General features: G+C 50.9%; 2 protein-coding genes across 4 annotated transcripts in view; one reads left to right on the forward strand and one right to left on the reverse strand.

Annotated features, from left to right (window-relative positions):
* Window positions 1-15,696, forward strand: part of LOC111142401 (sterol 26-hydroxylase, mitochondrial) — a 43,413-nt gene extending 27,717 nt beyond the window's left edge. Inside the window, exons 2-10 of one of the 2 annotated variants that reach the window (XM_022495475.1) lie at window positions 1,122-1,312; window positions 4,594-4,793; window positions 4,910-5,107; window positions 5,280-5,452; window positions 6,026-6,192; window positions 6,349-6,430; window positions 6,511-6,723; window positions 6,877-6,963; window positions 15,445-15,696. In XM_022495475.1, the coding sequence (XP_022351183.1) occupies window positions 1,122-1,312; window positions 4,594-4,793; window positions 4,910-5,107; window positions 5,280-5,452; window positions 6,026-6,192; window positions 6,349-6,430; window positions 6,511-6,723; window positions 6,877-6,963; window positions 15,445-15,453 (1,320 nt within the window). In that variant the 3' untranslated portion in view covers window positions 15,454-15,696. Of the gene's footprint in view, window positions 1-1,121; window positions 1,313-4,593; window positions 4,794-4,909; window positions 5,108-5,279; window positions 5,453-6,025; window positions 6,193-6,348; window positions 6,431-6,510; window positions 6,724-6,876; window positions 7,268-15,444 lie in introns of those variants that run through there. The other variant, XM_022495466.1, reaches the window with a different exon arrangement.
* Window positions 12,852-17,763, reverse strand: LOC111142413 (protein kinase AMP-activated non-catalytic subunit gamma 3). 2 transcript variants are annotated; one of them, XM_022495485.1, is made up of 11 exons: window positions 17,608-17,763; window positions 16,895-17,307; window positions 15,688-15,769; window positions 15,128-15,186; window positions 14,962-15,007; window positions 14,678-14,732; window positions 14,373-14,499; window positions 14,073-14,238; window positions 13,753-13,790; window positions 13,437-13,583; window positions 12,852-13,085 (listed from the first exon to the last, which is right to left on the reverse strand). In XM_022495485.1, exons 1-11 carry the CDS (start codon window positions 17,759-17,761, stop codon window positions 12,969-12,971), a joined length of 1,404 nt encoding a protein of 467 aa, XP_022351193.1. In that variant the 5' UTR covers window positions 17,762-17,763; the 3' UTR covers window positions 12,852-12,968. The 2 variants fall into 2 exon arrangements, with proteins under 2 accessions (XP_022351193.1, XP_022351189.1); XM_022495481.1 differs by having other exon boundaries at window positions 16,895-17,295; window positions 17,605-17,761.
* Window positions 17,764-26,409: the final 8,646 nt, after the last annotated feature.

A 26,409-nucleotide genomic window follows, 5' to 3' on the forward strand; every position in this document is an offset into this window, starting at 1 on the left:
AGGCTCCTTGCTTGTCAGGGAGCCTGCTTCTCCCTCTGCCTCTGCCTGCCACTCTGTCTGCCTGTGCTCGCTCTCGCTCCTCTCTCTCTGACAAATAAATAAATAAAATCTTCAAAAAAAAATTCATGGGGTGCCTGGGTGACTCAGTCATTGAGCGTCTGCCTTCAACTCAGGTCATGATTCCAGGGTCCTGTTATCTTTGGGCTCTCTGCTTGGCAGGAAACCTGCTTCTCCCTCTCTCACTCCCCTTATTTGTGTTCCCTCTCTCACTGTGTCTCTCTCTGTCAAATAAATAAATAAAAATAAAAATCTCTTTAAAAATTTTTAAAAACTAAAAAAATAAAAATAAAAACAATTCATACCAGAGTGCCTGGGTGGCATAGTTGGCTAAGCATCTGAATCTTGGTTTTGGCTCAGGTCATGATCTCGGGGTGCTGGGATTGAGCCCCCTCATCGAGCTCTGAGCCCAGCATGGAGTCTGCCTGAGATTCTCTCTCTCTCTCTCTCCCCATCGGCCCCTCCCACTTGTATTGTCCCTCTCTTTCTCTAAATAAATAAATAAATACTTTAAAAATAAATAAAAATAAATTTAAAAATTCATACTACATAGTGTACTTCCTATTTGAATCTTGGTTTTCTCATTCAGCTTCTTGTTTTTCCTGGAGTTTCTATTGTATTTTTTTTCTTACTGATTATATGAGATATTTATCTTTATCTCATTGACAGCAAGCTGCATTCTATTTAAAGGCTTAGGCATTCTACTATACCTCACTAAAGGGTTCAATTTTTCTAAAACCTCAGACCCCAAATATCTGTACCTCAAAACAGACCCCAGTTTGCCACATATCCCATTTTTCTAAAATTTCATTTCTCCAAGGACTTCGACTGCCCCAGTTCTGCCAGCTACTCATTGCTCTCAGTATTCTAACTCCTGTGTACCCATGTTTTTCAGTGTTCTTTGAGAACCACAGGCCATCCTAGTGTCTGCCTCCTATACAATGCGCTTTTGCCCAGCCCACTTACCCTGGTGTGACTATCAGATGCTCCCTGATCCCATCTCCTCTCTAGTAAATGCCTGCCTGGATAGGCCATGGTTATTCAGCTTTGGTTGAACCCCACAGGTGCTGAACAAGGCCAAGTATGGTCCAATGTGGGTAACCCGCGTAGGGCCTCAGACCCATGTGAACCTGGCCAGTGCCCCCCTCCTGGAGCGAGTGATGCGGCAAGAGGGCAAGTACCCAGTACGGAACGACATGGAACTATGGAAGGAGCACCGAGACCAGCAGGGCCTGGCCTATGGGCCCTTCACCACGTGAGCTGGGGCCTGAAGGGACTGGTACAAGGCCTCAGAGGGCCAGGCCCAAGGACAGTGGTATTGGGAAGCCAGTGGATAACGGGCAGAGTGGGCTCTCCCTGCATCCTCTGAGCCTGATACTCAGTCTAAAAAGTTGTGGTTGGGATGGCTGAAGCCCAGGGACCGACCATTCATTATCTTTTCCACTAGTATAGTGTATAACTTTGGACAAAGGAATAATTTCACCTTTCTTGGCCTTATGTTTCTCTTATGTAAAATGGGAAGTTTGGAGTGGAATATCTCCAAGCTATCTCTAGGACGTTTCAAGCTCCGTTATTCCACATTATGATTGAAAATATACCAACTTCAATCATAATAGGACATATCTGTGTATAGTTGAAAAAAACACCATCACCATACTAGTTAGGAAGGCTGAATTTAACTTTAAAAATATTTCCCAAATTATGTACTATAGGTTTGTTGTTGGATATAACTTTCACAGATGCTCTCCATACACAGAGACAGATGTAAGTTTTGGCCTTGAAGTTACACCCAGAAGAGTTAAGGTTATCTTGGCAGTGACAAATTCAAGGATGGGCTAAATATGCCATATACGCATATGCCAATTGAGATAAAGCATTGAAAATCATTGGTGATGAACCCTTCCCAGGGCTACAGGTTGTAACTGGGTATTTACAGGGCTTTTTACAAATTGTTTTTTATTTTAATTCCAGTATAGTTAACGTCCAGGGTTCTATTCGTTTCAGATGTACCCTATAATGATTGAACAATTCTGATTCTACTCAGTGCTCATCAGCATAAGTGTACTCTTTAATCCCCATCACTTCTTTCACCCTAGTACAGGTTTCTTTTTGCTGTAATATGTAAACAGAGCTTCAGAAATAATGAAAGACTTTTATTTTCCCTAGTTGCTTGACATCTCATGCTTTCGTCATTTCTTAAGGGATTAAAGTCGGTCCTGGCCGTGGTTGCAGTAGCCGTACCAGTGATAATAGCCAAGCAGGTGTTTAGAACACGCCTGGTATCAGGCTAGTTTCTTTACATGTATTATTTCATTTTATTCTCACCAGCCCAAGATAGTGTGATTATCTCCACTTACAGATGGAGAAACTGAAGCCTAGAGAGGTTTTTGCATCACTTGCCACTAGTGAGTGGTGGAATCGATCTCTCTGATTCTGGAATTTAAGAACTTAATGCCTTGATACTTTTGGAAAGGAAGCAAACCAGTTGGTGGGTGCATTTCATCTGTCTTTGATGCCTGGATGTTCATTCTCCCATCGCATGTTTGTTTCTTTTTTGCGGTTCCTTCACAGGTGGACAGTTTCAGAACTGCAACCGTTCACGAGCCCTTTATTCAAAGTTATGGAAAGAGAATCGAATGTCTGTCCTTCCAGAGCTCTTTAACTTGATGTCCGGCCTTGAGGGAAGGACTTGGGTCTTAGGTTTTCACCAGGTCAAGTCTTCACTAGAGTTGATGGCTCAGGATTTAGAATTGGAGCTGGACATTATGCATACCCCTATTTATCTATTTATAGTGTTTCACTCTATAGCCAGTTTCCTAATTATATTATACCATTTATATGTATTTTAAAGTTATTTTGCTAACCAATGAGAAGTTCTTTTTGTTTTAAAATGTATATATATGTGTGTGTATATGTGTATAGATAGATAGATAGATAAACATTTTTTAAAAATCTCATTTTATGAAACATTGTTCTCCCAGGAAATATTTTAACAACCACTGAAATGTTCTCATTTAAATTCTGCAAATCTGATTGCTACTATTGGGAGAATTATTTTACTCTTGGAGAAGCACCCACACCCTGAAGTTCCAGTAAATGAGTCTATTCTGGTTTTCATTTCTTTTTCAGCAGCATTTCAGTTGACCTTTCTGCAGCTTTTCCCAACATAATAAAGAAAGCTCCTGGGGTTTGAGGTTCATTTAAATAAATAGTTTTCCAAATTAGAAAAAAACACAATTCTTGCTGTAAGCCTTTTTTAATATCTTTCTTTTCTTTTTTTAAAGATTTTATTTATTTATTCAACAGAAAGAAAGAGGGAGAGAGAGCAGAAGCAGGGGGAACAGCAGGCAGAGGAGAAGGAGGCTCCCCGCTGAGCAGAGAGCCCGATGTGGGGCTCGAACCCAGGACACTGGGATCATGACCTGAGCTGAAGGCAGATGCGTAACCCACTGAGCCACCCAGGCACCCCTAATATCTCTCTTTTTGAAATACCTTATTGGTTTTTTTACAATTCAAAAGTAGTGCTTAGTGTAAAAAGTCCAATAATAAAACATTGTCTTCCTACTGCCCACTCCCATCCCATCCTTCTAAGTAATCCTGACAGTTTGGTGGGTATTCTCCCCTACTTTATGTGGAAACATGCAAATATACATATGGATCTATAGGGTTTCTTTTCTTCCTCCTGAAATTGGGCCATATTGTACTTACCACTCTGCATCGAGCTTTTAAAAAATTGACCCATGCCCAGCTTGCTTAGGAAAGGTAGTAGGTTTGGGGGACAGCTGTGGGTGGGGACAGCCCCTAGACCTGAATCCCCCCTGTGGGAGGCAGGTTCCCACCCTGATGAGCATCCCTGTCTAATCCGGGTGGGGACCCAACCCCCTACTGGATGACTGTAGGAAGAAGACCTGGGGCATCTCCTAGGTGGGTCTCTCTGTCCCTTTGGCTCACTGAGCCAAGCAGAGCATGAAGGTCCAGAATCTGAGCTTCCCCAAACCCTAATTTGCTCCTCCTTTATTCCTCATCCTCCATGCAGAAGGACTGGAACCATTGCACTTTTTCCTTAATTTCACATACAGAAGATTCTGGAATTATATCATCCTAAGATAATCACAGTCAACATTCATTAAGCATTCACCATTTGCCAGGCTCTGATCGAAGCCCTGTAATTGTCCGAACAATCCTACTAAGATAGGCACGTTTATTATTCCCATTTTACTGAAGGGGAAACTGAGGCACAGAAGTCACCTGCCTAAGGTCACTCAGCCAGTAGTCATCAGACCTGTAATCATCATTTGGCCCTGGGTAGTCTGACTCCAGATGCCCACCTTGACTACTTCCTCGATGCTGTAGTGAGACTCCGAAGTTTTGTGATTTGAAGATTCTGGTCTTTGAAGTTCAGTGATTCTATAATTCTAAATCGAGGAGCCAGAGGTTTTCCCAGACTCTGTTGGGGTCACAGGGCAGGGGGGAGACGCCCCTGAATCCAGCCTCTATCAGCTACTCACAAGTGTGCGCTTCCTCCATTCCCCACAGGGAAGGGCAGCACTGGTACCAGCTGCGCCAGGCTCTGAACCAGCGGATGCTGAAGCCCAGTGAGGCTGCACTCTACGCTGGTGTCGTGAATGAGGTGATCGACGACTTCATGGCCCACCTGAACCGGCTGTTGGCAGAGAGCGCTTCGGGTGACCAGGTGTCTGACATGGCTCACCATTTCTACTACTTTGCTTTGGAAGGTACCCATGTTGGGAGAGGGTCCTTGGGAGGAGGAGGAGGCGGGGGTCAGGGTCAGGGCCACTGGCTAGTGGGCGCCATGACACCGCCTCCCTTCACATCCTTTGTGCACCACCAGCTATTTGCTACATCCTGTTTGAGAAACGTATTGGCTGCCTGGAGCGCCCCATCCCCCAGGACACGGTGGCCTTCGTCAGATCTGTCGGGCTCATGTTCCAGAACTCAGTCTATGTCACCTTCCTCCCCAAGTGGACCCGTTCCCTGCTCCCTTTCTGGAAGCGCTATCTGGATGGCTGGAACACCATCTTCTCTTTTGGTAAGGAGGCCTGGGAAGGAAGTGCAGGTGTAGGGGTGAGGGGGAGGGGAGTGGGTTCCAAGGTCTGTGCCAGGACGTTCTGCCTCCCGCTATCAGCTGTCAGAGTGGCCCTTGGTCCTTGGAGATCATGACTTTTGACCTTGATCGCCTTTGTTCTCCATTGTCCCTGCAGGGAAGAAGCTGATTGATGAGAAACTCAAGGAGATAGAGACCCAGCTGCAGACAAGGGGGCCAGATGAGGTCCAGATATCTGGCTACCTGCACTTCCTGCTGACCAGAGGACAGCTCAGTACTCATGACGCCATGGGCAGCCTGCCTGAGCTGCTCCTGGCTGGCGTAGACACGGTGCGTGAGGGGGGCCAGCGAGGAGACCACGGGCTCCCAGCTCCTATCCTGAACCAATTCCCCATTACCCTCACCTGAGCCTGACCTTCGTCCCTCCAGGTACCTGCTTCTCTTTCTGTATGCTAGATGTAGAGCTAGATGGAAAACAGTGGGGAGGTCATTCAACCTGGCGGAGGTGGGCAGGGAACGGTCCTTTTGTAAGAGGGACCCCATCGCCTCCTGGAGCCTCTCTTGGCCACCTAGCAGTTTCGTCTCACATCTATTTAAGGTGTAACTTAAGTGGAGAGCTCGACCACAAGCATCTTCTTAGTTGGTCTCTGTTTTCCTTTTGTCGCATGGGGTCACTGTCTGTTCCAAACTCCTTGTTAGAGCTCGATTCTCCGTCTCATGGGTCCTCACGTGCTGTGGAGTCACGCTCTGCAGGGAGCGTCCTCATGAGCCCCTGTGTCTATTTCCACCTTGCTTCTGGCAAATTCATTTTACGGTGCATGCCCATTCAGCCTCCTACTACCCTCCTCTCTAGCCTTTTGCCTAGAAATCCCTCCTCACTTCCTCTCTCCCTCTGCCTTCCAGACATCCAACACGATGACATGGGCCCTGTACCATCTTTCAAAGAACCCAGAGATCCAGGCCGCACTGCATAAGGAAGTGGTTGGCGTGGTGCCAGCCGGACAGGTGCCCCAGCCCAAGGACTTTGCCCACATGCCCCTGCTCAAAGCTGTGCTTAAGGAGACCCTGCGGTAGGCGGTGGTTCCTGGGAGTGCAGGGTCTGCGCGAAGGAGGACTCAGGGACAGGAGTCGGGAGCGGGGGCTGGGGGTTGGAACTAGGGCCAGGGGCAAGGTGAAAAGAAGGACTTGGGGGACCAGAGGCAAACGTGCACCTTTTTTCCCTGCAGCCTCTACCCTGTGGTCCCCATGAACTCCCGGGTCATCACAGAAAAGGAAATTGAAGTCAATGGCTTCCTCTTCCCCAAGAATGTAAGTGGAGCTGAAGAGCTGGGATTCCCAGGGCCGCCCTGGAGCCCTAAGCTGACGTGCTGCCCCTTCTTGCCCTGCAGACCCAGTTTGTGTTCTGTCACTACGTGGTGTCCCGGGACCCTGACATCTTCCCTGAGCCGGAGAGCTTCCAGCCTTACCGCTGGCTGAGGAAGAACCAGCCTGCTGCACTTGGAGTCCAACACCCATTTGGCTCTGTGCCCTTTGGCTATGGGGTCCGGGCCTGCCTGGGCCGCAGGATTGCAGAGCTGGAGATGCAGCTGCTGCTGTCAAGGGTGAGTGGGGAGAGGCTGGAAGGCCATGTGGGTCCAGGGAGGGCTGGTGGAGACCAGGGCGGGGAGTGGAAGGTTGGCACAGGGAGGGAGCAGGGGAGGGAGGGGAGCAGCTGGAGATCGCAGATTCTAATGCCCAGGCGTGTTCCCTCCCAGCTGATCCAGAAGTACGAGGTGGTCCTGGCCCCCAAGACAGGGGAGGTGAGGAGCATGGCGCGCATTGTCCTGGTTCCCAATAAGAAGGTGAGCCTGCGCTTCCGGCAGAGACAGTGCTGAGCTGGGCCCGTGCCTCCTGGGAGCAGTCCCCTTCTCGCTCCCTGGCGCACTTATTCCTAGCCATGGCTGTGTCTCAGACCAGAAGGTGGAGAAGGTGGAGAAGGTGGCTGCCAGGCACCTGAGGTCGAGGGAACTCAGTGTACTTTCTGTAGGACCCTGAGCTTTTGCCACTTTTATCATTCTGAATGTCTGTCTCTCCAATAAAGAGCCACCCCTGTGTCACATTGATCTCCTTGGAGAAAATATAGAATAAAGGGACTTTTATTGGTAATTGGAGACCTTTGTCATTCTTTTTGATGACCCAGTGTCTGAGCCCCTTGCTGTGTTGGGGGAACAGCCTCTCCCCACTTAGGGATCTTTTGGGAGGCAGACAGTGAGAACACCGGTGCTTTCCTGGACCTCGTGGAGAAGGCTTTGCTTCACCTGGTGCTGGCTGAAGCCCAGCCTGAGCAGGACTTGCAGAGCGGTCCTCCAGGCCCCAAGAGGGGCACCCTCTTTTGAATAGAAAGTGCTTGGACATAGGCATCGAAGTGCTGCAGGAATGGATGGAGGCATTCTGGGCTGGGTCTCCAGGGATTGCTCCCCAGGGGGCTCCGATCGGCCTGGGAAGCACCCGGTTGGCCTCCCTCAGGAGCATGAGTGTGGGGACGCTCTCGCCACAGCTGCTGGTCCCAGCACATCTCCATATCTCTGGGCAGTGCTGCCTGTGGGGGAGAAAACGTCCTCCCTGCCCCCACTCCTGGCCTGTGACTCCCCTCCCCAACGGCAATGGCGACAGCGACAGAGGGAGGAACAGGAGCAGCAGAAGCATGGCCTCTGTCCTGCGCCCACCTTCCAAACATCTCCCATGCAACCAAGAGCTGGAAGCTGGGGGCCGCCTTGGAACCTGAGCTGCAAGGCAGTATGGGGATTGTAGTTTTTAGCTCTCCAACCTCTTCAATACAGGAAGCCTACCAGAAGGAAAGTGGGCTGGTGCAGACAGAGTGTACCCCAGGTTTGAGGAGGGCAAGGAGTCCGGGCCTCACAGAGTCCTAGCCCCAGGGGTAAATTTCTTCTGGGTCATAGAAAACTGAAGTCGAATTTCTTATGTTGGTGAGATTAAAAATTGCGCATGCATATATATATATATATATATATATATATATATATATATATATATATATAACTATATGTTATTGTCCTTATTAAAATCCTTCAGTGGCTTCTCTCAGCCCTGAAGCAGAGTCCTAAGTCCTTACTCCGGCTCAGAAATCTCTTAACACCCTGCCCTCCACCCCTACACCCTGCCCAGACACCCCTTCCACAGCCTAAACCCAATTCCTTGTATTGCCCTGAGCACATCCCACTCTTTCTGGCCTCAATACTTGGTTCTTCATGTCCCCTCTCCTTGGAACACTCTCTTCATCGGTGATGCCATCCCAGAGAACGGGCTCTTCCTTAGGGCTCAAATGTCACTGCCTTTGAATAAGCCTCCCCTGACCTCGCTGGGGGAGCAAAAGCACTTCCTTTGTGCTCCCCGCCTCCCCACGCAAATGTTACAGAACAGAGCACTTAGCCTGTTCACCTTGTCGGCAACCCAACTGTCTCCCCAGCCACCTGTGTACCCCCTGGAGGGCACAAAGCACACTCCTTTTGGTTTGGATCCCAGTGGCCAACTCTGTGTCTGGCACCTGGGAGGCAGTTAATCAACGTTTGTCGGATGAGAAGAGCCTGGAAGAGTAGGCAGGGGAAGGAAGAAGAGGGGACGATGCAGAGCTTTTCCTACTGATTATGGGGAAGAAATCATGAGAGAATTGGGAGGAATTCCTGATGATAAGGGCATAGCTCTTGACCCCCCTACCTGTGCCGGAATTTAGCTGGGAGAGCGCCTTATACATGCAGAGCGTGGGGGCCGGGCTCAGAGCGGGGCAGGGATTTCTACCAACCAGAGCCACTTCTGCCTTTCCGGTGGGCTGTTCCTTCAGATCACTGGACCACCAGGGGTCTGCTGTCAGGGAGTGCCCACCTAAGTCACAGACTCAGGTCATGATCCCAGGATCCTGGGATGGAGCCCTGCATCATGCTCCCTGCTCAGCAGGAAGCTTCTCCCCTGCCTGCTGCTCCCTCTACTTGTACTTGCCCTCTACCTCTCTGTGTGTGTCAAAGAAATAACTAAAATCTTAAAAAAAAAAAAAAAAAGAAAATAAATCAGCTTTTCCTTTTGAAAAACATTTAGGCAGCACTCCCAGGAGTAAAAATAAATCGAGTACCTGATGTTTTCTGGCTGTCTACCTGCTCCTGATCTTAGATGTTTTAGCTCTGGATGCGGTTTGACTTGTTAATACTAGTTTGGTTCCAACTCCTTATTTCTGATTCCAGTTTTAGGATGCATGTCAAATAAAAATTCTGACAACTGCCATCACAGGATGGGTATACAGGACATCGTACTGAATTCTTCTGTATTTGTGGATGTTTGGAAGGCCAGCAAGATTGCCAGCAAATTGTGTCTCTCCTACACTGTGTTCCTGCCCTTAGCCAGCTCTTCTTGTAGATCTTAGTCCTGACAAATAATACAGATGCAATAACGTGATGAATGATTTTCCTAATTATGGAAACGAGGCATCCTTATCTCTCGGCAAGCCATCATGCTCATCACGTGTTATGCATCATAAATCTCTACTGTCTACAGAAAATAAATACTGTTGCCCAAGTCCCACCCCCAAGTCAGGATATTAGCATCTCTAGGCATAGGCCCTGGAATTTCCATCTTATAAAGCTCCCCCACCCGCCCCTGCTCCGGGGTGGGGGTGGGGGGATCCCGGTGCACTGCCGAGGTTGACATGGCAGTGGAGATGGTGTGAGAGAAGAGAGGGAGTGGGCTGAGAACCCAAGGGGAGTCCAGGCTGGAGGCCCCGGAAACTTGAAGGCGCTTCGGAGGTTGGGGCAGGAGTCAGGGGGATGGAGCCAATGATGCCTGAAGAGTGTAGCCAGCCCCAGGCTCAGAGGTATGAAAGAAGGTCAAGCAGGGTGGGTTTCACACTTTTATTCAAGAGTAGTCCCTATGGCAACCCTTAGACTCTGTTCTAGAAGCCACGGTGCTGGAGACTATTGGGAACTGAGGGCTGGCTGTCATCCGAGAAGGAGGGCTGAAGCAGGGGGCTGGCGGGGATGGCGGGGTCCCTCACAGAAGGGCCCAGGGGGGAATGGCTGGGTCCTCAGCACGGTGGAGGCTGGAGACCTATCTACTCTCAGGGGGAGCAAGAAGGGGAAGGAGTGACTTCCTCAGGATGCCCTTTCTGTCAGTGCCATGACTCCTGAATCTGCTAATGGGGCGCCATCTTGGGCAACTGCTCAGAGACTGACCCACTATACTTAGCCTCCAGTCAACTGCAGCTGGAGGCAGCCTGCCCCAGGCTCTCTAAGGACACTGTCCCTTGACACAGGCCCAGAGAAGCACCCCCATCCCATCATCCCACTTGAGCCCAAGGCCCGGGCCTTCCCAGGGAGGGCCAGAGCAGAGCTGGCACTGAACCGTGGGTTATGGAAAAACTGGAAACAGAGGCTGGGCGTCTATGAAAAAAGGCCTTCATTTGCTGTCCGACTCATCAGGTACAAATGTCTCCACTCTGTTGCTCTGTGAGGGGAATGAGGTGGGATCGTATTCTAGGAATATAAGCCTATTCTCTCCCCACTGGAAGGCAGACCTACAGTGTCCATTGCCACAGGGGAGGGATGAAACCACAGAAACTGGGTCTTGGTTTTGGAATTTGACCCTCAAGATAGGTGGCAAGAAACGCAAGACACGTACAGTGGGTTTGGAAGAATGCATAGTGGGTTAGAGAAAAGGCCCCACTCATAAAGATTCCCTAGGTTGATGAGGGTTGGGGAAGCGAAGAGAATGTGGAGATCTCTGAGGTCCACATTTCAGGGGCCCCTGAGAAGAGAGCCCCGAGAAGGGAGCTGTATCTGAAGGGAAGGGGGGAGTGTGACAAATAACCCCAGAGAGATCTGTAGATGACAAGAGTAGAAGAGCCCTGTGCCCTATGTTTCGGGGTAGAGGCTGAAGTAAAGCAAAATGTAGAATAAAGCAGACCACTTGCTGTCGGTCTGAGCCGATGGGTTTGGAACTGCTCTGCAGAGCTTCCAGAAGCCCAGATGAGTGCAGGTCTGGGAACTAGAACGTCCTCACACCCCAGGAGCAGGCAGGCCCAGGGGGGCTTCGTGACAGGGACTGAGAGAGCACCTCGCAGGTGCCAGGTCCACCCATGACCAACCCAGTGACAACAAGATGGGAACAGGATTGTTTTAGCTGGTGTGGCCATGCGCGAATGATGATGACAGAGGAACAAAGTCTCACACTACTTAAAGCCTTTCCCTCCCCTCCCCACCAGATTCAGCCCAGGAAAAGGCGGGGGGGATGAGCCCCAAACTGACTGAGACTCATTTCTCCCACCTGGTGAAGTGGGGTTCATCACAGAAACTCCATTCAGTGTTAGAAAAATAAAGTTATGTTTCCTGCAGATGAGTTTGTAGACTGAGTTGTATTTACTGCATAATTAACTAATTCGTATCTTCTTCATTGTTTTGTTATAAATAAAAGATGAAAAAAGGAATTTCAGTGGGCTAACACCCTATGCGCCAAAGAAATGCCAGTCGTGGTGTCCATCACAGACCTTCCCTCGTGTCTTTGAATTCAGAAAGCACAGAGGTCAGGCCATAGGTTCGGGTCAAATGACTGGCATTCTCTGAGGGAAACTTCCACAATTCAAGTTCATGGGCTGTTCTTTTTCCATTTATGCTTCCTCAAGGGTTCATCCTCAGTGATCCAAACACAAGGGCCTGAGAACAGCACTTGCTGGTGCTCGGGATGAGGACGAGGGAGGACCCCCCACCCCACCCCGGGCTGCCGTTCCATGGCGACCACCAACAGCCCTGAAATGACAATTCTGGGAGGAGCTGGGGGGCAGGGGCACAGCAGTGGGGAACCACGTTAGTGGTTGTAGGAGAACAGCTGGGACTCCCAGGCAATCCAGAAACTGAGGAAGCCAGAGCCCCGCAGTGAACCCCAACAGCTAAGGGCTTGCTGCCCCGCTGGGCCTGGTCACGCCCCAGGTCAGGGGGAAAGTGACACGGATGGCCCCAGGGCAGCTGGCCCTGGGATAATCCCAGTGCTTCTGGCTCATGGATCTCCAGGCTTGACTCAGCCGTTCTCCTTCATTTCATCATCCCATGGTGCACTGGGCATTCGTGAGGGCTTCTGGGAGCATAGGCAGGGCAGGGACAATTACGGTAAGGCTGGAGAAGCCTGTGGGGAAAAGAGAAGGGAACACAGTGAGTACACAGTGGGAGGGGAGGTCGCCTTTCCAATAGGGGAACCTTGTGTCGCCATCCATGGCCAAGCACGTGGAGTCTGTCTGAGTCCCTAGCAAGCATGCTACCAGTCAAGAGTCTGAGAGGATTTACTGAGATGAGTACTTAGAGAGAAGCTCCCTCCTGTCAGCATAGTTCCTACTGAGCATGGAAATTCCACTCAACAAAGATTTATTGACTTGCTTCCTTCCAGTGGAATTCCAAGCAGGTGAAAATTGAGTTGGGAGAGGGCGAGTCAGTCTCCCGAGAGCATCTGAAATCACAGCACTGTCCTTGCCTTTACCCCAGGCTTTGCCCATCCCTCTTAGGAGGACCTCTGTGACTTCAGCTGAGATGGGGACAAAGTGGGGTCCCCATGGGGAGTCCCGACCCTTGGAGTTTTCACGGGGCTCCTCAGCCATGAGCTGAGCCACTCCCATCCTTGAGGTACCCCGGTCTGAGATCTGAGAACGCCCCGAAAAATCGATGGACAGGTGCTGAGGCCATTGGCCCAGAGTAGAGCCTACCTGAACCAGGGCCAAACCAGCAAACAGGGGTGGGGGAAGACGGGGGCCAGGTCCCCTGGCTCCCTTCGTCATCTTCGGCGTGTGAGAGGTGGCCTGGGAGGAAGGACTCAGATACTCTCAGGCCCCGAGGGCGTCGATACCAGCAGGACTGAGCACCAGTGCCTGAAGGATGTCGGAGAGTGACACGATGCCCAGGAGATGCTGGCTCTCGTCCACTAGCACCAGCCGGTGCACCTGTGGGTGCACAGAGGGTCAGTGAGGGCTTGGGCATTGTCGTGTTGCGACAGCAGGCAGCAAGGTTGGCACCAAGAATCAGGGGCATGAATGCAACATAATGGGGAGGAAAAGCGTGTCTCCTAGAAATCAGTTAGGGGTGGCTCTGACCACTCGGGGCAATGCAAAGTGTCCCTTTTACATGGGGGCCCCAGGAGCAAGAGCAGTGGCAGACCAGTGTGGACACCGAGAGCTTGGAATGGCCATGAAATGGGAGGACAGGGCAGGTGCCCGGTGTGTAGGGACAGCTGGAGCTGCTCATGAGGACTGGGCCATATGTCTTGGGGGCGTGTAGGCAGAGGCGTGGGGTACCTGCTCCCGGACGATGCGGTTGATGACTTCCCCCAAGCTCTCGTGGGGCTGGCAGGAAAGGACCCCCTCCAGACACAGTGTCCTCTGCTTCAATGCTTCTCTCACACTAATGTCTAGGTGGTTGTAGGTTTGCTGGGCGGCCAAGTGCTGGGGCAGGGAGGGAAGTGCCATGGGAGTCAGCCCCTCAGCCAGACCCCAGACCCCAGATGCTGCCCCCTCTACACCTGTAAAAGTCCACAGACATCCCTCCACCAATCCTCGCACCCACAGCCTCTCCCCATGGCACCCTCAGTTCCCCATCCCCACACACACTTACAATCACATCAAAGCGGGAGTAGAGGCCCACAACCTGTCCTGCAGGGGTGAGGGTGGGGAGAGAAAGAGAAGAGGTTCACATCAGGACCAGGATACCGTGCAAAGGCCAGGGGCTGGCTTTCAGAAGGAATTACTGGACACCTCCTCCAGGCTACTGGCTTCAAAATGACGCCTGAGACACAGAGAGGCTAAGTCATGGGTCCAAGACTCAAAGCAGGCAGACCTATAGCCCCAGCTCCACCCTGGGTCCTGAGCCGATGCCAGACCCCTGCCTGCCGCCGCCACCCCAGCCCAGCCAGCTCCACTCCCAGGTTCAGGTACCAGCTTCATTGATCACCGGCAGCGCAGACACACGCCGGTCCACAAAGATGTCCAGTGCCGTCAGGATGGGTGCTGTGTCCAGCACCACGGCCAAGTCCCGGAATGTCCCGATGCCCAGATCTTGGATGGTGCGGGAGAGGAAGGAGGGCTGGGGCAGCAGGGCGCCCTGGTGGGTCAGGGACAGGTGGGGATCGGTGGGGGGCAGGTCCCTGAAGGCTCCCAGTGGCCCCCTTCCCAGTCCGTTGGGCCAAGGACTGTGTGACCCCCTCGGGGACCCCCTGAGGCTGTGCTCCAGCTCACAAAGATATGCAGGAACTTGAGCAGCCGCTTGTGTGTGAGGATGTGGAGCACGGCGCCCGAGACTGGGTCCAGGACAGGCAGACGGTGGATCCGGTTCTTAATGAGGATGTAGACAGCTTCAAACAGGCTGCAGAGGTGGGAGCAGTGGGTCTGGGGGAGAGACACCCTCCACCCCAGCCCATGGAAAAGGAAGAAAGGGTGTGCAGGCTGCCTCGTCCCAGGCAGGATGAGCCCATGAGTTCGGACTTGCGGAGCTGGGGAAGGGGACTGTGGGGAGGTGCAGGTGGGTGGCTGAGGATCCTTACCTGCTGTTGGGAGAAATGGAGACCAGAGGCTTGAAGCAGCCTTGAAGGTAGATTTCTGTAGGCAAAGCCAGAGTCAGGCCCAGGGAGCTGACTGCCTTGCCCGTCACCAGTTGACTCCCAGACGGTCTTCTGCCCTCCTGTCCCCTGGGCTCCCTCTCACCCCTCCCTTGCTCCCTCCAGGAAATCCCCACTGCCCAGCCTCGACCTCGGGTGCTTGGCCCCACCCTCACCCACACACCCCCAGTCCCTTCCAGGTCCCCCCACCAAGCCCCCCACCAGCTCACCTCTCCAGGTCTCAATCTTGTGTTCTTCAATCTCATGGATCTGGACCTAGAGACATTGACAGACTCCAGAAGTCAGAACATGGGCCCCTCAGGACGCCAGGCTCCCTGAGCCAACCTCTGCCCCAGCCCAAATGGGAGCCCCCGGGACCCCCAGCCCACTCCTCACCAGCGGGGACCTATAATAGCGGTGCAGCACCAAGATGAAATCCGTGATGGTCAGCATCCCTGCAGGGTCGGGGGGCGGGGGTCAGCCTGGGGCCTTGTGGTGAGAGGCAGGCTGAAGGGTCAGACCCCCTTCCCTGCTCTGCCAGAGGCCGAGGACTGAGACAGCTGTGGGAGCTGTGGAAAGAGGGAAGCAGGCCAGCCCCCTCCCATGCCTGAGAAATGAGGTTGTCCCTTTTACGCTTCCCCTGTCATCTCTCTCCTCCCCTCACCTTCTATGCTCCTAATTTCTCCCTCTTCCTCTCCTCTCTTCCTGTCTAGCACCTGTAACGTGGGACCATGGGAATAGAGCTGGACCGGTCAGCCAGTCACACCGACTCCACATGTAGGGTCTCCCGCCTAGAGGCCACAAGACCGGGATCTGATGTCCCCCGTGCCAACCCCCAGCTGGGCTCCGCCCGAGGGTCTGCTCAAGCCTGCGGCGCGTCAGAGCTCAGCCCAAGAATCACCGCAAAGGATCTTTTTTCCCTTCCCCACAACCTCTGCCTCCCTGCCCCTCCTCACCCACAAAGCTTTGCTTCTTGCTGTCCCACAGAGGTGCCGCCCGGATGCTGTTGGCCACAAGGGCAAAGAAGGCCTTCTTGATCTGAGGTCCAGAGAGAACAGTGAGGGGTGAGGATCTCCTTGCCCCTCAGTGGTACTCTGTCTCAACCAGGGGCCTTCCCTGGGGCTTTCTGCAGGGATCTCCAGTACATGAGCTCTACTGCCTTTCCTATGCTACGGCGCCCCCTAGACGTGGTCCTCGGCAGGTACACTTGCTTAGAGATGAGGCTGCTGGTGGCCAGAGGCCATGATCCCTTCCCCTGGCTCCCCCGGATGTGGGAACCTAAGCCAGCATTTCCACTCAGAAGCCATGTGTGGGCAGTCACACACCGTCTAGTTTTTCCTAATCTAAGCACTGGAGGTATACTTAATTACATAATACTTACAGAATACCCTTCTCTAAATAAATCTGATTTTGATTCATGTGGCCTCATCTGAACTAATACCATCTACACTGGTGGCATTTATTCTGGGTGTATTTTTCTAACGCATATCAAAATAAATACAAAGCTACTAAAATAAACAAATTTGCTCATCTACCACTAGACTCAGGGCTCTGTGAGTGGTTCTCATGCCATGCTTCTGGAGACATCGGCCCGTGCTCTGTGACGGTGAGAATGGAGTCAGGCATTCGGGAGCTTATCCTAGTGGAAGAGAAGGGACTGGAGCGCATCTTAATTTTCTATTACCAAGATTTCTCTGCTGTTTTTCCTAGACCATCCTGCTGTGTCTTCCATATACTCTGGGGTTTGCAAGTGCTCCTGTTTATCCTGGGTTGTCTCAGGAGTCCTCTGAAGCTTGTAGGGCAAAGCAGGCATTCCTGTCCCCATTTTGTTTTATTATTTATTTATTACTATTATTATTTTTAGTACTCTCTCCACCCAACGTGGGGCTCGAACTCATGATGCCAAGATCGAGAGTGGCATGCCCTTCTGATCAATCCCTATTTTAGAGACGAGAGAGGTAAATTGACTGACCCAAGACCCTACGGATACTAAATGGCGGATGGCAGTTAGGTTAGGGAAGCCCTCCCCAGCCCTGGCCTCCGGGGTGCTCTGAAGGCATCCTGGGAGGGGACTCTCAGGGGCTGCCTGGCAGGGTGTCCTGGTGGCTGTGAGCGGGGACTGCAGCCCCAGCGGAGGGCAGCGGGGCAGAGCCACGGCCTCACCTCCAGCGTGGTGTCGAAGATGACCAGCTTGGAGCTGGTTGCCATGGCATCGTAGCAGGTGTGTTCCTGCATGAAACGCATGTAGACCTGGGCCTCCGGCTTCTGCAGCTCATCGTCCCAGCCCGGCTTGGGTAGGAGGGCCCGCGGGGAGGGGCACAAGGCAGGCCTCTCTTCCACCATGCCCAGCTCGTACCCCCAGGCCCCAGTGGCCGGGAACTCTAGGTCTAGCTCCAGACCATCTGTGCTGGAGCCCGCTGTTGAGGCTACGTCGTCGGAGGGGAAGATGTCCCACTCTGTGGGTGCGGAGCCCAACCGGGCCAAGGGAGCAGCTTGGGACAAATGCGTCGCCTCGGGGAATGTGGTCTCCAGCCCGGCGTACTCAGCAGGTGGCCTGGCCTGGGAATCAGTTGGATCTGTTGGAGGGGCAGAGGACAGTAAGCCTGTCTTGTGGAGCACTTTCGTATGTGCTGGCTCAGGTCAACTTCACAGCAGCCTTGGAAAGCCTGGCAGCTGCGGTCCCATTTTGCAGGTGAGAAAGCGGAGTCTCAGAGTCACACAGGCCAGTGGGTCTGTCCTGAGTTGGCTGTGCCAGGCCCCTGGCTCTGCAATGCAGTTGACCTTTCCCATCTGGAAAGACTGAGGCTATGAGATGAGGCTCTGGCACAGCCCATTGCCCCCCACTCCCGACCCCCCAGAACTGGCCTTGGCCTCACCTTCCCCCAGACCCAGCAGCTCCCTTTCCTCCACAGCCTCCTGCCTTGTCCATCGCGAGGCCTTGGTGCCCTGTTTCCCATGGCTTCTCTCTGAGCCAGTGCTCATGGCCGGTGATGGCCATGAAGTGTTCTCTCCTTGTTCTAGGAAGCTCATCTCTGGAAGGGGAATGGGGCCTGTTTGGTTAATAGGGAGTAACACAACAAAATCAATTAAAATGTTATCAATAATAATATTTAATATTTGCAAGCTCCCCTAGGGTTTTTCTCCTACGTATTTGTCACTCAAACCTCACAGCAATCTTATAAAAGAGGTATTAATGATCATCCTTATTTTACTAAAGAGGGACCTGAGATCAGAGAGGTTAAGCAACTTTCCACAGTTCACACAGCTAGTAAGTGATAAAGTCAGAACCAGGGTCAGTCTTCAGATTCTAGATCTGTCCCCCTTCTTCTTCTGAGAGATGAAGGAGGAGGTGAGGTACAAAGGGAAAAGAGGATAAAGCAGGAAAAGGAGAGATAGACAAAAGCCGGGCTATGAGAGCAGAGGAGATTGGGGGTCCACAAAGGTGGGAGACAAAGGAAGTGGGAGAAGAGGCTCCACTTACCTTGATGCTCTGGTCCCCCAACGCGGCTCCAGGATGGGTTCTGTGGGGAGAAGAAGGCCTGAAGTGGTGGGAACATGTCCCACATTCCCAAACAACAAAAGAGCTTTTTTTCCCAACACGTGTGTGTGTGCACGCCCACACACACGTACACCCCCCACAGTGTGCGCGCACACACACACACACACACTCACACACACTTCTACACATCCAGAAAACCACACACTCAACCATTCCCAGATGCACACAGAACCACAGATGTCCCTTACACGAAGAATAACCATACAGACAGACGCACACATGCACACACACGCACACGTGCGCGCACACACACAGCGGTGTGCTCGCCGTCCCCTGGCCTCTGCTGCCCCAGCACCCGTCCCCCAGGACCCCTACCCGGTACAGCGTGTGCTCCATGCAGCCAACCCCGACCAAGTGAGGATTGAGTGCGCAACACCCAGCACACAGCACTATTCTGGGCCCCGCCGCTGGCTCCTTGCCCTCCCCGGATCAGTTTCGCTCTGATTGGGTGTCAAGCGGCAGGAGGGAGGGCCCCACAGGCTCCCCGGCTCCTGCCTAGAGCCTGTGGCGGGGTGGGGAGGGCAGGGGCGCCCCTGGAATCTCGAGGCTTCGGTCCTAGGCTCCCTCCTGGGTCTTCAAGGACAAGCTTGAAGGACGTTGCTATGGGGGGAGGTGGCTTGGATCCCTGGGTGGGGAGAGGGGTGGGGGCACCGGTAGGAGGAGGTGGGCTCTGGGAGTCCTGGGTTTCTTCTCATCTTTGTCAGGTGGCAAAGGAGGGAAAAATGGAGGCAAGTTGAGCTCAACCGTTGTTACTCCTACAAACTTCAGTCGTGGGTGATGCTGGAGTTAAAAAGGGCAAGTTGGAGTCGGCTGGGAGGCTGGGGCCAAGGGGTTTGTGGGTGGTCCCAGGAGAGGGCCATTGTGTGTCTAGATGTCCCCATTGGAGTCCCAGGAGCCTGTCCCTTCCCCTGCTGAAGAGTTGGGGTGGGATGGCCGGGAAGGTGGGAAACTAGGAGAAGTCATGAAGCTATGCAGTGGCCCTGAGGGCCCAGGGTGGGAGACATCTGTTTCTACCGGTGGTTTGGTGGTAGGTCCCAGCGTGTGGGAGCCCCGATCCCAACGTCCCTCTGTGCGTGCTGTCCCTACACCTTCTTGTGCCAAGGGATCCCAGCCTGGCTCTGGTGGCTGCCCACCCGCCCTTCCTGGGCATTCCTGGGGCCTGAGTCAGCGTCCAAATCGGGAATGCTGTTGCAGCTGCTCTAGCTCCCCTCTCTCTGCCTGCCCCTCCACTCCCCCTTCCAGGCTCTTCCATCCCAGTCTCGGGCCCTGGAGTGGACACTGAGTAATGGATTACTGGATTTCTTGCTGAGTGTACCAAACACACTTCTCATCACCCCTCAAAGCCCCTGTCCTGCCTCCAGGGAGGGTGGAGAACAGATAAGGGAGGGGCTTTGCCTTTCTGTGTGTGTCTTGGGTAGTACCAGGGCTGAGTGCAGCTCTCATTCTGCGGGATCCCTGTAGCCTGTTCCCGGCTTGTCCCAGATGATGGAATGTCTAAGGCACCGCTAAGGGGACGCCTCAACTGGTGGAAGGATCAAGTGTACCATCCTTGGAGAGATGTGATGAATTGGACCTGGAGAGCTTCTACCTACCCCCCTATCCTTAAGCTCTAGGACACCTTCACTATCAAACCAGATACAGAACAGGTGCAGATCATACCACTGCCTTCTCCAGTGGTGATCCATCCCCCTTGTACCTCAGGCCTGTTCCCTCTACAGGGCCAGTAGGAGGGTTCTTCTTTAGGACGGTCTTGCCTGATGGCATCACTCTCACTGCACTGGTCTTCCTATAGCGCAGGTTCCATGTGCCTATCTCAGGGTACACAGAGCTGACATTTACATAACTATCCATGTGCAAAGGTTCTGTATCTTCAAGTAAACAGTGGGCACCTTGATGACCAAAATATGTTGGCTGGATGTGATGGAAAACCTGTTTTACGGTCAGATGGACCTGATTAAAATTCATGTTCTGCTGTTTGTTTGCCATATGACCTTAAAAAGCATTGCTTGTTTGCTCTGAGCCTGTTTCTACCCATGAAAAATGAGGATAAAACATTCTGTGGCAGACTGCCAGTTGCCTCCCACTATCTATTTTTCTCTTCTTTTAGTAGTAGAACTGCTTGAATGTTAGCTGGAGAGTGAGTGGCTGCCTGTAATAAAGACTCAGATTCCCAATCTTCCTTGCAGCTAAATGAGACCTTGTGACTAATCTTGGCCAAAGTGATGTGAATAGAAGGGATGTGAGCAAGTTCCAGATCAGTCCTTAAAAGAAAGAGGTGTAGGTTCCTTCTCTTCCTTTACCCCTTCTGCTGGCTGGACGGTTGCTGTGATGGCAGGGTCTAGGGCAGCTATTTTGTACCCAAAATGGAAGATGCTTGTTAAAGGCTTCAAAGTCACCCTACCAGCTTTAGACTGTCTGTGGACTATTTTATATGAGGGAGAAATACACTTTCTTGTTTAAATCATTCTTAAATTGGGTCTTTGGTACAGCAACCAAACGTGCATCCTAATGAATACAGAATTAATATCTGTAAGTGGCACTGCTCTAAAAAGCCCAAAACAAGTGACATTGGTTTAGAGATTGGGCAGCAGATAGCCAAGAAAAGTACTGTCCGCTGGTAAGGTGGTGACCCTTGTTATATTACAGCGAGACATTTGGTGTGACCATTATCTGTAATGCCATAATAGAGCCTGTAAGTCACAGAAACTGGAAGGAAACACTCAGACTGTTAGTGTGCATTGGCTGTTGCTTGTAACTACTAGCAAAGACCTACAGGAGAGATGCTCTCAGGCTGGATATAAAAGGTGGTTTAGAAGAGGCAGCCTTAGCCGGGGTTGTACCAGTAGTTCCAAACCTTTCTCAAGCACACTGTGTTCAGCAGCCATGGGAGCTGGCCCAGTGGGCAGAATAAGGGAGGCTCCCTTCACAGCCAAGCGTATTTTTTCATTTGGCCTCAAGACAGCCACCAGCAGTTTGAGAGAGAATAGAAGGTACACCACGTCCAGAGTATCAGGCACAGAAATCATGGCTCTGTGAGACCATTGGCTGTGGTTACTCAAATATGGAACCAGTCAGTAGCCTTTTAGGGTTTGGAGGGTGATGATGCCTGCATGGCTCAGTCCGTTAAGTGTCTGCCTTCAGCTCAGGTCGTGATCTCAGGGTCCTGGAAAGGAGCCCCCCTGTTGGGCTCCTTGCTCAGTGGGGAGTCTGCTCATCCCTCTCCCTCTCCCAGCTCATACTCTCTGTCCCTCTCTTAAATAAATAAATAAAATCTTTTTAAAAGATTTTGAGGGTGTTGTATCGGCAAAGAAACGACAAACATGGTCACCAAAAGCTGATTCGATCGGCCTCCCAGATGTGCGCTGGCAGGAAGAGGTCTATAGAAGCTACATGGTCTGCAAGGACATGGTCTCTGGTACAGCTGTAGAGGATCTTGAGTAAGGGATCACTTCCCAGGAGGCAACACCAGATGCCACATAGGCTAATAGAAAGGGGAGGTCCTTCCAGAGGGCAGAACCAGTGGCTGCCAGAGGCATCACCCAAGAACTTACCCCTCTGTGGGGGAGCAGGTCTGCAATGCCTCCCCAGCTGGATTTGGTAACTGACAAGACCCGGTGACTGCTGGGTGTTTGCTTTACTTTCTTGTTCCAAGAAAGAAATTTTTATTTAAAAATTTTTTTTTTAAATCGTGTGTGTGAATTCAATTTAGTTAACATACACTGTATTGTTAATTGCAGTGGCGGAATTTAGTGATTCATCAGTTGCGTACAACACCTGGTGATCATTACATCAGGTGCCCTCCCTAATGCCCATCAGGGGTGGATGCATAAAGCCAGCAGCAGACCTGTCCACAGAGACCTGGCAGGCCAGAAAGGACTGGCATGATGTCATTCAACATGCTAAATGGGAAAAGATGTAGCCAAGAATACTTTATCCAGCAAGGCTGTCACTCAGAATGAGATAGAGTTTCCAGACAAACAAAAACTAAATGAATTTGTGAACACTAAACAAGCCCCATAAGAAATATTAAAGGGAACCCTTTGAGCAGAGAGAGAGAGAGAGCCCAAAAGTAACAGAGACCAGAAAGGAACAGAGACAATCTACAGAAACAGTGACTCTACAGATAATAATACAATGGCACTAAATTCATACCTTTCAATAATTACTCTGAATGTAAATGGACTAAATGCTCCAATCAAAACACATGGTATCAGAATGGATTAAAAAAAACAAGACCCATCGGGCGCCTGGGTGGCTCAGTGGGTTAAAGCCTCTGCCTTTGGCTCAGGTCCTGGTCCCAGGGTCCTGGGATCGAGCCCCGCATCGGGCTCTCTGCTCAGCGGGGAGCCTGCTTCCTCCTCTCTCTCTCTCTGCCTGCCTCTCTGGCTGCTTGTGACCTCTGTCGAATAAATAAAAAACAAGACCCATCGATACGCTGCTTACAAGAGACTCATTTGAGACTCAAAGACACTTCCAGATTGAAAGTGAGGAAGTAGAGAACCACTGACTGTGCTAACGGACACCAAGAGGAAGCTGGAGTAGCCATTCTCATATCAGACAACCAAGATTTTAGACCACAGACTATAGTAAGAAATGAAGAGGGACACTATAACATAATAAAAGGGTCTATCCAAGTAGGTGTTTTCACTGAGTTTATCCTGTTCCTCCTCCACTGTTGTCTATGGAGAGTAGGAGGAGTGGATTATCTGCCTTTTATTTATTATCTGTCACTAGACTGTAGGATACCATCCACACCTCGTCCTTCGGAGATCCTGGACTCTGAGCTGGTGCGGGCCCGGATGCCTCCCTTCCAGGGCTGCTGACTGTGTCCTTCGCTTGTGGGCTCTGGCACTCAGTACCTACTCTCTCCTTCTTCACCCTCTATGAGTAATCCCCACAACTTTAGCTTAAGTGCAAGATTCTATTTCCCAGCTTCCTCTGCAGATGGTATGGCCGTGTGACTCAGCTTGGCTCCTGGGATCTGAGCATCAGCGTTATATGCAGACTTCAAGAATGACCCAGAAGGAAGCGGCAGATTGTCTCCTTTCTATTGACTGGAATTATGATGCAATTATGGAGCACCCTTTGAACTGATGAGGGAAGATGTGGGTTGGAAATGACAGAACCACTCCCTCCTCCTTGATGGCCTGCCTACCTCTGAGCTGTCATATTATAAGGAGAAATAAATTCTCATCTTGCTTAAACCACTGACAGATTGCTACAGAAACCAAGCCCCTGTCTAGCTAATGCATTTATGCTATAGGATCAGGGTAGGGTTAGAAATGACAAGTGTATATAATGATCCTTCAACTTTTTTTTTTTAAGATTTTATTTATTTATTTGACAGGGAGAGAGAGAGATCACAAGTAGGCAGAGAGGCAGCCAGAGAGACGGGGGAAGTGGGCTCCCCGCTGAGCAGAAAGCCTAATGCAGGGATGGATCCCAGGACCCTGAGATCATGACCTGAGCCGAAGGCAGAGGCTTAACCCACTGAGCCACACAGGTACCCTCCTTCAACGTAGCACTTAAAACCTACCAGAAACTGCAAAACACGTTGTGTGCATCTTTTGTAATCCCTCCCCACCCTGGGTGGTAAATATGATTATATGTTTGTTATTTAGGCTTGAAATATTTAATATATATTAATATTATTATACACGTATGGCTAAAATTTTACAGATGAGAAAATCGAGGCATAAAGAGATTAACTTGATCAGAACCTCAAAGCAAGTGAGATGGAGAGCTCAGAGTCAAAACCAGTATTTCTGGACACCGGCACCACACTCTTAAGCCCAAAGCTTACTGTAAATAAAGCACAGGCCCGTCATGTAAGAGGTGCTCGGTAAGTGGTTACTATAATTATGGCCTCGCCACCTGCTTTCTGTCCCCGCAGACCTCCAGCTACAAGGCTCTGAAGGCGGGCAGGTGCAAAGCGTGCTGACCGTCACCACGAGATAGTGGTATCGAGGTTGGGGATGGAGGAGGGCTTCAGCTGGGGCAGACCCCAGCCCTGCTCAACACTACGCCCATAGTGATTTTCCAGTTGTTAAATAAATAAATAAATAAATAAATAAGGAGCTCTCTGCCCTGCCCCTGCCCTTTACCTCTCAGATCTCCCACACCTGCTCTCACTGCCAGAGGAGCCTGACCCATTATCTCTGGCAGGACGAATCAGCAGAAGGTATTGGCTTTGGCTGGGAAATAAATACTCTTTGGGTGTTTGCTTTTCGTCTCTGGTCATGGTATCATATTTCTTGAAATCCTATTTCTTGGCTCGCTCTCAAAACTGGGTGTAATAAGGACCTGCACCCTGACCCTAGGGAGAATCTGGCTGCCATCTCTAGATAGCTGATTTGCTTGAGACATGGGGTCAGGATCCTGTTTAAGCGTTATTTTTATATCAGAGGGAGAAAAACAGCTCAACAAGGCCAAGGGGAGTAGCCTGATAAATTACAAATGGGCTCCCACTGTGCCAGGGTGGTTGGGAGGCCGTGAGAGCAGCCCTCAGGTCAGTCACCCAAACACTCCAGCTCTCGTCCTTTCTGCGTGTGCTGAAATCTATGTTAGTGTCCCGAAGACCTGGAAAGAACCAGCACCTCGTTAAGGCAGTTTATTCTGCCCCAAGGGCCCCGTTCCTGAGTTTTTTTCTGTGAGCTGTTGGAGACTGAAGAGGACAGATGGTGTTTGTGTCTGCCCAGTATCCACTTACCCTTCTTTTGGCAAGCCCCCAGGTTTTCCTTCAGGAAACCACAATTCCTCCAATCTCAAAATTCATCGGTTTCAGAGGGGCTTAACTGTGGGTTCCGGGAAATATACCTCCGATTCAGACTTCGTTAATCAGCACCTCACATTCCCCTAGCTATGGGGAAAGGGACATTGACCGAATTAGTCCAATAGGGGTGAATCTTGGAACTTTTGTTGGAGTGAACAGGAGCATTTTTCCACTGGATTTGGAGCTAAGCATTTGAGTGTGGAGGTCCTGCTACCATGCAGAGTGGAACTGCCTGAAAATGAAGGAAAAATAAAGGGCAAAAGAACCATGAGATGATGAGCAAGACCAGGTCCTCCTGATATATACTAAACCCCTGGATCAAACTGTACCTGAAGACCTACCACTGGGTTTTTCAGTTACATTAACCAATATAATTTTTTTTAAGAGAGAGAGAGAGGACATTTGGGTGCCTCAGTGGATTGAGTGTCACCTTTGGCTCAGGTCATGATCCCAGAGTCCTGGGATTGAGCCCCACATGGGGCTCCCTGCTCGGTGGGGAATCTGCTTCTCCCTCTCCCTCTGGCTGCCACTCCCCCTGCTTGTGTGCTCTCTCTCTCTCTCTCAAATAAATAAATAAAATCTTTAAAAAGAGAGAGAAAGAGTGCAAATGGGGAGGGGAGCAGGGAGGGGGGAAAACGAGAGAGAGAATCAACCCAAGCAGGTTCCACGCACATCTAGGAGCCAATGCAGGACTTGATCTCATGACCCTGAGATCATGACCTGAGCCAAAATCAGGAGTCAGATGCTCAACCAACTGAGACACCCAGGAGCCCCGAATCTTTTTTTCTTTTTTAATGCAGTTTGAATTGAGTCATCTGTCACCTGTAACCGAAAGAGTTCTGATATCAGTCAATAAAGAAACAAGATCTCGACACCTTCAAAGGCTTCTGGGAATGATGTTCAGTCACCGCGCTTTCCCAAGAAAAAGTGCATGTTTGAAAAAGCAATTAGAGTAAATCAACAGGCTGAAAAGACACTTGGAGAGAGTACAATAAAGGAAGAATTGGAATGGGATGAGATTAATGAAGGAAGTTTTCCTAAAGAAGGCGAGTTTGGATATTGAGATAATAATGACAGGAGCAACTCTACTGAACCCTAACTGTGTGCTTGGCACCAGGCTCAGCCATTTAGACGTGTGACAGAAAAATATGTTGAAATAATAGCCAAATTGAAGGGTGCTTTCTTCTGCTTGACAGACCTTTTCTCACTCAGGCTTGGTGTGTCCTTGTTTATTGCCTCAGGGAATAAATGATTCAGTGCAATGAAAAACATCTTCTGACTTTTCAGTTTCGAGTGAGGTCTTCTGGGAAGAAAGGGAATACCTTTGACTGAAACAAAAGATTTAGG

Source organism: Enhydra lutris, unplaced genomic scaffold (assembly GCF_002288905.1).
Source record: "Enhydra lutris kenyoni isolate GAN:26980312 unplaced genomic scaffold, ASM228890v2 scaffoldscaffold1, whole genome shotgun sequence".
NCBI classification, from domain to species: Eukaryota; Metazoa; Chordata; class Mammalia; order Carnivora; family Mustelidae; genus Enhydra; species Enhydra lutris.

Bases quoted from the DNA above. Each gene is read 5' to 3' on its own strand.
- LOC111142413 (XM_022495485.1), bottom strand. From the start codon at position 17,761: ATGAGCTTCCTAGAACAAGGAGAGAACACTTCATGGCCATCACCGGCC. The intron at 17,308-17,607 runs GTGAGGCCAAGG...CCCCTCCAACAG, and splicing joins GCTGCTGGGTCTGGGGGAAG to ATCCAACTGATTCCCAGGCC. The intron at 14,500-14,677 runs GTAAGGATCCTC...CCACCTCTGCAG, and splicing joins TCCATTTCTCCCAACAGCAG to CCTGTTTGAAGCTGTCTACA.